This window comes from Alternaria hordeiaustralica (assembly GCF_023758085.1).
Source record: "Alternaria hordeiaustralica strain BMP 2776 chromosome Unknown scaffold_22, whole genome shotgun sequence".
In the NCBI taxonomy this organism is placed as follows: Eukaryota; Fungi; Ascomycota; class Dothideomycetes; order Pleosporales; family Pleosporaceae; genus Alternaria; species Alternaria hordeiaustralica.
In genome coordinates, this window is record NW_026056794.1 from 73,302 (window position 1) to 87,595 (window position 14,294).

The 14,294-nt window shown below is 52.6% G+C and overlaps 4 protein-coding genes across 4 annotated transcripts; 3 read left to right on the forward strand and 1 right to left on the reverse strand.

Moving 5' to 3' along the window:
- Nucleotides 1–808: 808 nt before the first annotated feature.
- J4E84_008491 (uncharacterized protein) lies at nucleotides 809–2,127 on the reverse strand (the record flags this gene model as incomplete). The annotated part of the gene is made up of 2 exons (XM_049391062.1): nucleotides 809–2,061; nucleotides 2,118–2,127. The coding sequence occupies 2 exons, from the start codon at nucleotides 2,125–2,127 to the stop codon at nucleotides 809–811; spliced, it is 1,263 nt and encodes a 420-aa protein (XP_049241094.1).
- A 2,568-nt stretch (nucleotides 2,128–4,695) lies between these two features.
- Nucleotides 4,696–5,985, forward strand: J4E84_008492 (uncharacterized protein; the record flags this gene model as incomplete). Its single annotated transcript, XM_049391063.1, has 3 exons — nucleotides 4,696–4,871; nucleotides 5,252–5,654; nucleotides 5,710–5,985. 3 exons carry the CDS (start codon nucleotides 4,696–4,698, stop codon nucleotides 5,983–5,985), a joined length of 855 nt encoding a protein of 284 aa, XP_049241095.1.
- A 1,950-nt stretch (nucleotides 5,986–7,935) lies between these two features.
- Nucleotides 7,936–8,769, forward strand: J4E84_008493 (uncharacterized protein; the record flags this gene model as incomplete). The annotated part of the gene is made up of 2 exons (XM_049391064.1): nucleotides 7,936–8,401; nucleotides 8,549–8,769. 2 exons carry the CDS (start codon nucleotides 7,936–7,938, stop codon nucleotides 8,767–8,769), a joined length of 687 nt encoding a protein of 228 aa, XP_049241096.1.
- Nucleotides 8,770–13,151: 4,382 nt separating this feature from the next.
- Nucleotides 13,152–14,165, forward strand: J4E84_008494 (uncharacterized protein; the record flags this gene model as incomplete). The annotated part of the gene is made up of 2 exons (XM_049391065.1): nucleotides 13,152–13,805; nucleotides 13,881–14,165. The coding sequence occupies 2 exons, from the start codon at nucleotides 13,152–13,154 to the stop codon at nucleotides 14,163–14,165; spliced, it is 939 nt and encodes a 312-aa protein (XP_049241097.1).
- Nucleotides 14,166–14,294: the final 129 nt, after the last annotated feature.

The window sequence follows — 14,294 nt, forward strand, 5'->3', positions numbered from 1 at the left end:
CGCATAGCATAGTGATGGCTTGCCGGAAGTGACGATCGATTTCGAGATAGCACTGAGGCCAGAATTCGGCTACATTGGTCGAAGGTAGGTATTTTGTTACGGATCGGCGTGTTGTAGTCTGGAAGAGGTGTGTTGTTGTTGAAAGGGAGGAGAGGAAGGCGCTGATGGCTGCCTAAGCGGGGTCAGCCACATCAAGAAAGAGCGACTACCCATCCCCGTCTCTCATGTCAACATGCCTTCCATACCACTCAAGAATTGAACGATGTAATCCGAACCGCTCGCATTCGCGGCCAAAATATTTCCCGCATCCGAGTAGACTTCTGTCACTCACAAGTCAAACCTTATACCTAGCGTCCTACGCCCTTGCCTCAGGCTGACGCGACGAACCCACCTTGGCAACCGCCACCCGTCTCCGCCATCGTACGACATCGTACATCAATTTACATTACAATCAATGCGCCAATCACTAATCATTTCCTCTACTTGGAACAACCTTTCCTCGGAACAATCGATACTGGTATACATAATGGTATTCATTGAGGGGTATATTTTACGCTATGCTACGCTACGACAGCTACAAGAAAATCTGTAGTGGGGGATATATGTTACAGAAAATGGCTCGCTCAGTGCATGTGGAAAGTGGGAGGAAAGGCGTGTGTGTGGGTAAAAAAGATGTGATGGAGCCCGCGGAATACTTCCTGCCATCGAGAGAAAAGATCGTGGGACGCCGTCCGTGTTGTTGCTCATTATGTCTTTACGCGTCCTGTGCGCGTAAGAGGTCCTCCGTTGTGACATTTTGTCGTCATCGTCATCTCTTGCCGTTCGGTCCCCATGGTGGTGGCGGCTTTGTGCTGTCTCTCGGGAACAAGCCATAGTTATTGGCGTCTGGCGCCGCGTTACCCCAATTGCCGACGCTACTTGTTCGTTTACTTCGTGTAGGTTGTCGCGTGATGTTTCCGGCAACTTCTTTCCTGTTGATGTTGAAGACGCTCGTAAAGCCAAGAACTTCAGGTCGGTCGAGGTCGAAAGGATCCGATTGTCGGACTGTACGGCCAGTTGGCATTGGGGTGAAGAAGTTTGTGGCGGGCCTGCTCGGTCCTGGTTCTCCGAAGAACATGTCAGAGTCGCGAGAGGCGAACGTGGAGGTTGCATCCACGGTCGACAACGCGTTGAAGCTTGGTAATGCCATGGACGAACGGCGGGTATGGCTTGGGAGAACAGCCTGGCTGGGAGCAGGCGGTGCATAAGGTGGATCTCGGAACGGGTTGTCGGCCGTATAAAATGAGGACACGGGATGTGAGCTCAGGGCCGATACTGAACTTATAGTACGTGTATGGTGGTGAGTCGGTACTTGAGCCCAAGCTGGTGCAGCTCCAGGTGGATCCTGGATAGATGCGAAAGGATCTCTGGGTTCCGTGTCGGCAGCAGCAACAGGGACCTGCGGTGTGACAGGCGCGCTTCGAGGATCCGGGTTGAGTACCAACAGCGTACTTTTCGGATCAGCGAAAGGATTTGGCGAACCTGTATCTTCGACAATCCCTGGAAATCGGTAGTTTGATGAAATGCTGCTTGGCTTCTTCCGGAGCAAATTCCTCTCGCTCTTCTTGCTTGACATGCTGTTGCTGGAGCCTGCGCGCTTGACACCGAAAAATCCTTGCGGCTCGCTGGTAGATCGACCTCTGCCATTGGAATCCCTTGAATACACTGAACCAACGCTGGCTTGCGCAGCGTGGCGTTGGTAGGCATTGCTGATCGGGCCGGATTGGCTTCCTTTAATCCTGGCAACGAATGCGCCCACCCCGCTGGGTATCGTCTTCAACCTGGCCAGGAAACTCGGGCCTGACTCTTGCTTCTCGTTCCATCGCACGGGCCGCGACTTCCGTTTTCGCAAGCAGACGAAGAGCAATACGCTAATCAAGGCCAATCCAGCTACGCCGCCAAAGACACCCCCGATTATGCCTCCTATGTTTCCACCGTTCGCAAAGGTCAACGGGCTGTTGTCGCCAGAATTCCCTTGTTCCGGTGCAATTATGCCAGCCGATCCTCCGGTCGGTGTAGAGTCTACTAGCGAAGTAGTGGGCTGTGGTTCTGCGATAGCCGGCGCTTCTGTCACTGACGGTTGTGCATTCGTGTCGGTTTCTATCGCCAGCGGAGGGCTCGCGTTCGATGTGGCACCTTCGGATATCGCCGGAGCTGTGAAGCGAGCCGGTGCGCGCGAAGATGCAACGAGTGACGTTGGAACAGCTATTTGTTCTGTGTCAGAACTTGTTGGTATGGGACTTGGAGGCGGAGGCGGAGCCGAAGACACCGCCACAGCCGCCTGTGATGCCGCAGCAGCTTGCGAAGACACAGCCAGAGGAACAGCAGCGGCCGGAGAAGACGCTTCCGGTGCCGCTTGAGTTTCTGGCTGCTTCTGAGCCGCTGCCGTTGCACGGGCTGAAGTTGCGAGAGCCAGCGGTGTCACCCGCTCCGAGGATGTAGGGGCCGGGCTACTCGTACCTATCGCGGACGTTGCTGCTGCTTCCGTCGTAGATGTTGTAGGCACTGCGGGGGGCGGCTGTGCTGTCTGTTGGGCAGACGTAGTCGGCGCTGGTGCCGGTGCCGTCGAAGAGGGAGGAGGTGGCGGAGGCGGTGCTTGGCTGGTGCTGGTCTCTATCTTGGGTGCCGCCTCAACGGTCGTGGACGAAGTGACTTGGGGAGGGGCGGCGGCTGCGGATGTTGCTGGAGTCGTCGAGGTTGTAAGGGCCGTTCGGGCCCGAGAACGAGTGCATCGTCTCCCGTTTACCGTCGTAATGGACTCTTGAGGGGTGGCCATGCGAGCAGTAGCTCATGGAAAGAAACGCCGACAAGGGCTCAGAAAGAGAGACGAAGAGAAAGGATACAAGGCGCCGCGGACGCTTTGCGCATATTAAACTGGGAAATTGGAGTTTACCGCTACGTGATGCTGAATGAATGGTTAACGAAGAGAGGTGTTAGTAGGCGTTCGAAGAACGGCCGGGTGGTAGTCAACCGTTGGCACAGTATGGTGCGCTTGTATCCGTCTGAAACGCGGGCGGCTTCACATCGCGCTTCGAACAATGCACATGAAGCGCGCTGAGCCTCGCACACTTGAGCGGCACCGGCCTGGCCGTCTCAGCCGAGTGCCGTGCCGCCCGACAAAGCACTCTGGCAGCCATTCTTGCGGACGCGATGACATAGGTGACGATGCGCGATGGGGTTGGATGGAGAGGAGTGTTGGAGGCTGGTGCTGATGTTGCGCACCTGGCGAGCAGGCGTCCTCAGCACGTGACTGAACAGCAAAAGCAACTCGAAGATGGAAAATACTTCTGTTCGACCTCTCGCACCTTCCAAATCGCTGAGAAGCATCTTCCTGGTCTGCCTTGTCATCCCATGATTCATTTGGCCCCAGTGGCACCACTTGACAGTCGCCTTCGGGGTAATGCATGAACGTGCTCTTAGAGTTCAGGTGGCTACGCCGCGCGTGGCTTGCGGGGAGGAACTGTCACAATACTCATATCTGGTTTTCCTGAAGTTTGATATAATGCATCAATATCGCATGCTCGCGCAAAGCTCTAGCAGAGAGTCGCTGGTGGGTGTGGAGACGTTGTTGCGTTGGGTGCGCACGTCCGGTTTGAAGATCCGCGGCCCTCGCTCGACTTCGACATCCATCGCCGATTCCACCACGCCCCTAAGCATCACGGTCCTCGTACCACGACCCTGTGATAATGTTCAGCTTCAGCGGTGAGTGTTCTTCTTATTGGTTTGTTCTTGGTCCATTGCCGGCGTCTCTTCGTCTCGCGCAGAGGTCTTGTCTGCCCGCTCGAAGTGGACCTCGGGAGTCTACGCCAATCACATCATCTCGGAGCTTGGTTTACGATGGCATCTGAAATGGCCTTCCAAATCCGCATACATGTTTTCTTTCTTCTCGGGCTCAGCTGCTTGCTGTGGTAGCTACTTGGCATGCTTCTGTCAGTCAAGTGGGTATATATTCCACACATGTTTCGTCTGAGACGTGCGGCGCACGTGCAATATTGTTGCTGATATAGGACAACTTGTTCATAGGCAACCTACTTGCGGGGCAGCATGATACGCAGAAACAGAGGTCGCCACCCTCGAAACCGACACCCGTCAAGTTTCCTTCCCTTGAGCCGCCCGAGCCGTCAATAAACACGTTGCCAGCCACCTGGACCCAACCAGGAGCAAGGATATCAGAGCACTTTTTGCGACTCAAGAAGCCGTCTGATGTGAGTGAAGAGACCTTGGCCTTGTTGAATGTCACGTTTCAGCCCCAATGTGACTTGGAAACATTATTGTCATCCTTGCCAAACAACGCAGAGTCGTTCCTGCCCCCAACCTCCTGGTTAGAATCACCGGGAGAGAACGACGCCGCAACGAGTCCTGATACCCCGGCCACACTCTTGAGCAACGGCAGAAGGGTACCAGATCAGAGAGAGTTCCATGTCCGAGCGAGAGAACTGTTCTTCAAGAATGCTGATGCTTACTCAACACTTACGCGCAAGAGTGTTGGAGATCAACCACAGCTTCGACTAGCGCATTTCCGAAAGTTCTGGGAAGGTCTTGACAACTTGGCTTATTACTGGGATACCTCACTAGACGAATATCTTCCGCCAGTGCAAGAAGCTGGCAGTGCTAGCGGGGAGGCAGTGGTTTCAAGCTCCCCGCAAGAGTCCACAGATGCCCAAAGTCAGGACGCCAAACATGAAACTGATTCGAATCGAATATCCACAGCGAGGCCAGGGTCTCGTGCGCCTGAAGAAGAGGAACCTCGCAAGAAGGCCAAGGTTGAAGATGCTGAAAGTGGACAGCGGCCAGCCGAGGTCCAAGGCGCCAATGGCTCCAGCGCCGCACCAGTGAGTGCACGTGTGCCGTCAAATACTCCAAACCGCATACTACCAGCTCGGGCTGCACCACCCAAGGCCCCTTGGGCTGTGAGTATGGAGTCTCAGAACAAGGTAGTTGATCTCTCAAACGGGTCTTACCGAGGCTATCGTATCGGGAGTGGTGCCGAGATGCCTGATCAGTACCGCATTGATTGCGTGCGTGCTTTCATAGAGCCGATTGCATGGGCTTTTGGTGTGACACTCTCACCACACCGCCGTCCTCCCGTCCTCACAATTGAGCACATTAGATTTCCTGTTCGCATGAGCTCTGTCGCTTGGCAAGCACCTCAGGATAGGGCTAAGGCCAGGCATGGCTATATGGAAGGTCCGGTATTGGGGGTACAATGCAGGGCAGACGTTGGCTTTGGACTGACTGGAAACCTGAAGAAGCAATCTAATCTTGATGCTGTGCGCGAGTTAGGTGGGTTGTTGTTGCTGGCACAAGAGAGAGCTAGAGAGGGGAAAGCTGAGCGAAGAGGTGGCGAGGATAGATGGTGGACAACAAAAGAGCGGTGGGGTGGAGGACCCGGGGGCGAAGTTGGCGAAACAACCGGGGCGATCGAAATACTGTCCAAAGATGCAGCGTCCAAACCTGAAGCAAAACCCACCGACAGGAATCGTGACGGATCCAAGGCTCGCCGCAGGCCGTCACCAGCAGAGATTTGGAAAACGTTGCGACCTGGAAACCCACTGTGGGATCCAAAAGTGACCTACAAGGCCATCGGCAAAGACAAGAGTGTTGAGTGGGACGATGTAGGGCTTCGTACTACAGCTCTAGGAAGCTCATTCCGCTGATCCGACAATCTAGGTCTTCATGGTATCGTCGTTGAACCACCACATCAGCCTGTTAAAGCTACGCATACATCCGGCTTATCTTGAGTACATCACCGAAGGTAGACTGCCCAAAGAAGCGCCAACAGACTCCGACTGGTTTTCCCCAAAACTGCAAAGAACAAGATGGTTCGATCTGTTCAACGTTGATGACCGTACTGAGGCGATGAGAGGCATCTGGGGGATAATGGCCTATCTCATGCGCTCAGATAAGACTGATCACGCTGATTCCGCTGGTATTGCTACCAAATAGTGATGGTTCGCTGTCACCGGTGTGGCTCTCATTGAAGGGACTGAATGGCCAATATGGGACGACGTGGACTTGTGAACCTCAAGCCCCGAGACCTATACTAGAATCCCATCACTTCCAAAGACCGGAGATGCTCGGGGCGTCTGGGATAGCGTACAATCCTTCTACCTATTCACGACCTAAATTGCCCCCAAAACTATCCTGTTCGGTTTCCCACTCTTCAAGTCATCTACATGAAACGCTGAACTAGATCCACGAAGGCCAACTTGTTTGGTGTCACGATCAATCTAGAGCTGCACCTTTGCTGCGCTTGCTCCGCGACCGATTCTGACCTGGACGAAGTATCGTTGCGATTGTGATACTGCCAAAACATTTCTCTTCGTGGTAAGTCATTTCTCCAACGCACTCAAAGCTGCACAGCAAGATACACAAGATACTGCGCAACGATGCGGGCATCTTTCTCTCAAACTCGCGTCGGGCTAACCAATCCCTGCACACCAAAGCATAGCCGCCCAAGACGGCAAAGCTAATGCAACAAGGCCACAACGTGACTGGCGCGTTGTGTTTCTTCCACAATTACACGCACATCTGTATTGCCGTTGGTCGAAACTTAGCGTTTGAACGACCAATGGCGCAATCTTCTAGTGCGACCGTGTCACTAAGAATATCGACGTTCCTCCACCAACAATCTTGACTAAGCTCCGCCTCGTTCGGTAGAACTGTGGCGCTTTTAGCCAGTCTGTACCCAAGGGGCGCCTGACGCAGCCATGTAAGGCGCCTGTCAGATTTCGACGTATTTTTCCGCATCATGGTAGCTCGAATGCTGTTGGGCCGCACAAGGCCTACGACCATCGACTGATATGCAGCACCACCCTGGACCCACTCATCCCCAACAGCACGTCTACGACCTCCAAGGAACGCTCACAAGCTTCAATCTGTTACACTGAATCGGCGTCTCTTCCCAAGTAGAGGTCGTAACAACAAATAGCATGTGATGGAGCTTCCTTCATCACACACCTACGACCACTTCTCGTTACAAGCGAGTTTGCACAAAAGCTGCAACTTGCCAGTAACAGTCGGAGAACTCAGCATAGCAATCTATCACATCCCCTTCTAGTTAAGCTACGCCACGCGCTATGTTGACCCCGGTCCCTGGTCCAATGCGGCCGCACACATGGTGCGAATCTCGAGCATCGATCCGCAAACCGGGTTTGCAGACAAGTGAGATGTACCTATGTACCTAGGTACCTTACAGAAGCAGCAACACCCGGGGTCGGACCGCTTCTCACATAATCTTCACGATGTATTATATGCAGCAATCACCAGCGCAGCCCGTCGGAAGCAACAGTGCCATGAACAAACATTCTCGGCTCGAACGAGGAAATTTTGACAGCTGGTCACGACACAAGCTGGTACGGAATGGCGCTCCATAGTCAGGAACGCTCCAATGACCGATCAACCTTCCTAGCGACGCCTCCACCGGGCAAGAGTAACAGTGGCTTGAAAGCCTACGACGATGAGCAAGACAGAGCGGTCAGCAGTCCAGTCTACCGAACACGCCCTGGCCCTTCGTCTTCTCCACTGCAGCGAGTCCCAGCCTTCCATGCGGCCGCCTGATCTATATAAGTCTGCATGCATGACTTGGATAGACGGCATCGAAGTCGACAAACTCCACCACTTGCTTACTACAATTTACCCATCAACGCAACTCAGCCCCAAAGTCAGCACGCCTTATTCCGTCTCTCTACCCTTGCCGATACGATCCATTGCCTTGCAGCTTCCCAGATCTATCAGCCCCACTTGCCAACATCACGTCCTGTTGTTCGATTGTCGGTATATAAAAGCATATACCCATCGTCTCAACATCTCGCCATCTCAAGCACTCACTCCTCCCACACTCTACACTCCAGACCTTCCCTCCTAACCCCCAAACCCCCCACCCCCACCATCACCATGTTCACCAAGACCATCCTCCTCTTCACCTCCCTCCTCCCCACCCTCATCACCGCAGCGGACACCAAATCCTCCACCGTCAACCCCGAACTAAACGCCGCCCTCCGCATGGCCGCCACAAACTTCGACCGCAACGCCCTTCTGCCTGCCGATGAAGACTGGTACTTCGACTTCGACTCCAGCAAAGACTACGACTCGCCCACTGGCGCTGTCATCAACGCCAATGCTGCTAGCTTCCCTGCTCTCACTGGCCTCGGCTCCAGCATGGCTCTCCTCAAGCTGGCTCCTTGTGGCATGCTGCCACCGCATCTGCACCCTAGGGCTACCAACTTGGTTACTGCCATTACGGGTAACACGACGACTTACATGATTGGCGAGAACGGTGTCAAGACACGCAAGGTCGATATGATCCCCATGCGTGTTACTATCTTCCCGCAGGGAAGTCTGCATATGATGCAGAACAATGGTATGTCTTCCAAACTCCCTTCTACATTCCTGTCTATCTATTACCTGATTGGAGATGCGGCTCTCAGCCTCAAGATCCAAGAAATGACCCTTGCATATTACCCGGTCTTGATTACATGCACATCTTACTAACCACACCAACCTACAGACTGCGAACCCGCGCTCCTCCTCAGCGCTCTCAACAGCGACGACAGCGGCACCCTCAACATCCTGCCCAGCCTCTGGTCTGTCCCTCAAGACGTCATCAGCGCTGGCTTCGGCGACGCATCGTTCAACCCCGCCAGCATCGGTGAAATGATCCCTGAAGTGGGCACTGGAGCTATTATCGGATCCGCGGAGTGCAAGAAGAAGTGCAATATCCAGATGTAAGGCTTCCAGTCGAAGTTGATGTTGGTGGGGACTAGGGCTGTGCCGTGCCGGCTACTATTGCTGCTGCTGCGGCAGTAGCGCGTGTGGCGCAGACGGTTGCAACGGCTTTGTTTCTTTTTCTTTCTTCCACGCTTTTGGCTTCTTGTTTTGCTTTAGTGGGGGTAATGTTTTCGCATTCGCTTTGCCCTTGCGTTTGCATGCTGTGGTTTGTGGTTTTGCTGGTTTCTTGGTTTCAATGTTGAACATGATGTCATGATGCATGCATACCGAGATATGACAGAAAAGAACAACAATAAAAAGCTTCGTGTTTTCTGCATACCAAACAACTTCATCTTGCTTCCTTCCGTCCTGGTTAGATCCTGCATCGATCGTGCATGTAGATTACGAGACCGTGTTGCGGGCCGTCACCCCGCCCTGGTAGTGGGGACCTCGCCGACATAGCCAAGTTGATGTGTAAGGCGCCCGGGGCAAGCAAGGGTGTTCCATCAGGGCCATGAGTGCGTTGGCTTTCCGTGGCATTGGATACACGACTTAGCCGATGGAAGCCAAAAGACTGATGTCTTGTATAATAGCCGCCGTGGCTTGCCTGTACCGATGGGCCGGTCCACACGTGGAGAAACGGGTCAGCGTCTGGACCACGACGTGAGAGCTAGATGCTTTCTCGCCCCCACAGTAAGCGTAGATTTGATGACGCATCGCCGGTAGCCGCATGCAAGTCAGATATAAGTAAGACATACTGCTCCTTCGTGGTAGTGTTTCTACCTAGTTGGGTTGTCACCCGCGGGCGGGCCGCTGCTGGGTGCCCAGGTGGCATGATATATCCTACGACCTCGGCGAACTACGAGTAGCCTGGCAGAGAAAGTAGGAATGATTTAGAGAGAATGTGGTGCTTGGAGCGTTGGGCACTAACGGATTAAAGCAGGTCTACTACTGAGCTGCCCCTTCCTCGGTCGGGATCTGAAAGACATCATCCTTCTCCATCAGATCGATATACGTCTGCAGGCTGTGATACGTCAGACCAGCATCTGACCAAAGATCGCGAGGGTCACCCTCCCTGTAGAAGTATCTGGACTCGTTCGGTCCTCATGTTCACTCCGCTTCGCACTGGTGGTATCCATGGAGGTCAACGATATCTTCAAACACGATATCTGCACTGCGGGGCTCTTCCAGATTAGCGGCTTTCGCTGCTTCGTCCATATTTCCCCTCATCCGAAGACCCGGTTCCGGATTTACTGAAATGTACGCGAAACTCGCTAGATAGGCGCAAATTTGGATGGTTGGAAGACCACCTGGGCAGGCTGCATATTTTTCTGAATAATCATCGACGTGCCAAAGATTGATATCAACTCTTTAGAAGGTTACCTAACGTTGGAGCAAATATCGCAATAAACTAGACAGTTTAATCGCGAACAAGTAAGAAGCCATAGGGCTGGATAGCGAGGCGTTGAGAGCTGTATAGAAGACTGTGTCTGTATCGCTGCCTAAATACTGCCAGCATCTATCAGGGTCGTAGGTACCTGCGGTGTCGCGCATGCTCCTGAACGACGCATGTATCTGATGGCCACACTGACTACCTAGACGGATCACCGACATGCCGAGGGTGGGTGCCGACATGCCGTCGGCAGGCTCAATAATGCAGAGCGGCATTGAGATTTCTGGATAAGAGTCGATGAACAGTGGAGAAAAGCGGGAAGAGCAGTGGAGTGTATTCGGGAACTATCCATGTATATGTGATACTCAATACCCGACCAATTGGGGAGTTGCTTAAAGTCGATGTACGAAGTCAATAAACTTTGGAATGTCGCAAAACAGTTCGCGCGCGGATGTTATTTACAGAGCCATATGTCTGCGGCTTAGCATTGTCTCGGTCGCACTATACATCTGTTAGCACCAAGATTACCGTCTATCAACACAGAAACGCCGAAATCAAAGATAAGGTTGCCGGTGTAGAGATATGTCGGCTTCGAAGCTCGCCGACACCCCTGATTGGACGTGTCTTGGGACTCTTGGCTATCCAGCGGGAAGGTTCCGCCCGCTGCTGGCAGTTGGGAGCCCCGCCTTTCGTGTTGCTGTATAAGATTAGTGAACCTCTGTAGCTTCATGCCCACTTATCTGGCGGCTGCAGTCATTTCGTCGCTAATGCCATAGTGATCTGTACCGTTCTTTGGATTCCCGCAATCACTACCCTCTTTCAATATACAACGTGATCAGATACCTTTTACTTTTCTACGCTCAACAAACTGTCCACGTCATGTCACATCATCCATCATCCACTGTTCGCGTTGCTGTCGCTCAGTTCGAGCCAGCATGGCTTGACCTACCAAAGGCTGTCGAGAAGACCTGCCGCTTGATCAGCGAGGCAGCAGAAAACGGCGCAAAACTTGTGTCGTTTCCCGAATGTTGGATCCCAGGCTATCCTGCCTGGATATGGTACGTTCGCGAATACAATTGTCCTTCGTCGATTTCCAAGGTATGCTGATATGTGGTGCCAGGTCAAGGCCTATAGACTTCGAGCTCTCGACAGCTTACATGAAGAATTCTCTGCAAGCAGACTCAACCGAGATGCGTCGCATTTGTCAGAGTGCTGCAGACCACCACATCGCCGTTGTGCTTGGGTTCAGTGAGAACTTCAAAGGCTCGCTTTACATCTCACAAGCTATCATCAATGCCGAGGGCAGTATTGAAGTCTTGCGTCGGAAGCTGAAAGCGACGCACATGGAGAGGACGATATTTGGAGATGCATCGGGCTCTGCTCTCCAGAACGTCGTGGAGCTGCCGGATGTTGGACGCGTTGGTGCCCTGGCTTGCTGGGAGCATACACAACCACTTCTCAAGTACCACACGTACCATCAGAGAGAAACCATACATGTTGCAGCGTGGCCGCCGCTGTACGATCACGATGGTGGTCCAGGCTTGTACTCCATGAGCAAAGAAGGTGCGATATTACAGTATATTGTATACGACCAGAATAACCTTTAGCTAATGTAGTTGGTAAATAGGTTGCCGCAGCCTCTCTCAAGTCTACGCCATGGAGTCGCAATCCTTCGTTCTGCATACCACAGCGGTAATGAGTGATGCAGGCATCGCTACACTGCGAACAGCCTCCGGCGTCACCATGAATACCCCTGGTGGAGGTAGCTCAGCTATCTTTGGCCCGGATGGGCGCCTGGTGGCTGACGGTCCTCTGGAGACAGAAGAGGGGTTCATTTACGCAGAACTGCAGCTGGATGATATTCTGAAGGCAAAAGGTTTCTTGGACGTTTGTGGACATTACAGCCGACCTGATCTACTGTGGCTAGGTGTTGATATGAAAGAGAAAACACATGTAGCATTAGGGGAATAGCGTACAGCGTACCTTAGCGGCGAGTAACTAGCACCAGCTAATGACCGATCATCTAACCACCAAATCCCCGGTTGCCATTAATCCCATACCTCCCATGCAATTGCACATGGTAAACAACAGGTAGTGCCGTCAACCCAGGGAGAAAGTGAACACTCAAGAACCTATAACAACGTTAGGTTGCCTACTTTGCATGTGTCTATCTTGATGTAGTCTGTATACCTGTTAAACTCTTCGCTTGCATGCCGTTTAATAGCCTTTATGTATCACGCTCGCCTTCAACCCCAAACTTTTTCTTTTTACTACTTCTTTCCCAGAAGAAGAAGAATTTCCTCAGCTTCGTCTTTCCGTGGTTTGGGTGCGCTCTCTCATAATACCGTCCTCCTGGAGGTCGAGGGAATATGTCGTCAAGCCCATATGCATTGGATGTTGGCTGTCTTCGCGGCGCGTTGACGGGGTTAGGCCATGGCTTGGCCATTGTAGGGGGAGATGGTAGACGAGCGAATTCCGAGCCTGGCGTCGATTGAAGACCTCCGAAAGGAATCAGTTCTTGTATCATAGGCGTTTGGTATGAGTGTTGAAAGAGCTTGATTTTGCTGTGGAATGATTATTGTTTTGTGTGTTTTTCGGGGACAAGGGAGAAAGTCGAGGCAGGCGATTGCTCAAGTGAAGACGAACACTCAGCTTACGATAACGACTGCGCAATGAACCCTCCAGTGTGTCTTGAGCACGACGCTGTGCGACCACACTTTTACTTGAATTATTTGTGAAGGCTGACGTGGCTGAATTCCTTGACGCTCACTGGACACACGCCAGAAGCTGCGCCCGGAGCTGAAACCCCAAGTTGATCGAATATGGATAAAACAGACGATGCCCCCATTTACACCTGTCAGGCTGAATCCATAAGTCCGACAAGTGCCTTTAGCTACCCAGAGCTGCTAGCTTCAACCCTTTGACCTTACTCCTTGCTCTTCCCATGATGGGTCCCTCGGTTCGACATGACACTCCTGGACAGCCTGACGATCGGATGACCAGAGCGGCAATGGAGATAGCGGCAATACCAAATACACAACAAGTTGATACCATAAGCAAGACGGGACTTCAGACTAGCGACGACCCCAAGGTAATCTGGGAAAGACAGTTGCTGAAAGAGGGTTCGTACCTAATAGCGGATTCCCTCGCCCAGAACTCTAGCAAGTCCGCCGCGGTGTTCCGAAGATATGACAAGCTTGCCATGCATCGGCTCATTGTGCTAAGCAGAGAATTAAGAGGCTTCGAAAAGGCACACGATCGGCGTGTAGACGATCTTGGCCTTGGACGGGGTCTAGACGAACCAGAAAGCGAAATACACAGCGAGCAGTTCGGTCTCAAGGTCATGGAATATTGTGAGAGGGACCCCGTATTCGAACGATTGAAGTTTGCTGACAACAGTTTGGACAATCTTATGGCTGCTTACAGCAGCGTGCTGCATCTCGAGGCTCCCGCAGGACGAACAGTCGAGGCACTCGATCGCTTCATCTCCAGCCCAGAACTCCATGGGAAGACTGCGAAGCCATGGCTCGGTCACCAGCTGAAGTACCGAACGGACAAATATGGCGACAAAATCACGTTCACAGACCTCGTCAGTCTGTACACTCCTGCTGAAAACGATTACCTGTCAAGATTTGTCGACAAATTCCTATACCCTTTCTTCTTGGTATGTCTTTGCAATTTGATCTTCGTTCTCGTCCCTATTCTTCCCCTATAGTGCAAGCCGGTCTAACACCCACAGACCCCCGGGTCAAACAAGAATGCGAAGTACGTCAACGAACAAAAGATGCAGAAGTTTGTCACCTTCATCGGCACCATCATCTCAATTGGCTTCCTGGTATCTGCAATGTGGGTTTTATGGCGATTGGAGAAGCAAATGATCGCCAAGCTGGCCACCGTCACCGGATTCGTCGTGGCATTTGCTGGGTGGCTAGGGTTCTTGACAACAGCGCAAAGGAAGGATGTCATCGCAGCTACGGCGGCGTATGCGGCTGTGCTGGTTGTGTTCGTCAGCCAGCAAAACTGAGTGACGGGCAGCCAGCCATAAGGGTCCAGGGTTCAGAGGGCGCAGGTGACATGTGTGGAAGTTCCTCTCGTATGCTCTTCTCTTTCGTTTTTCTATCGGGTATCAGTAACGTAATACAACTCAGAGAAA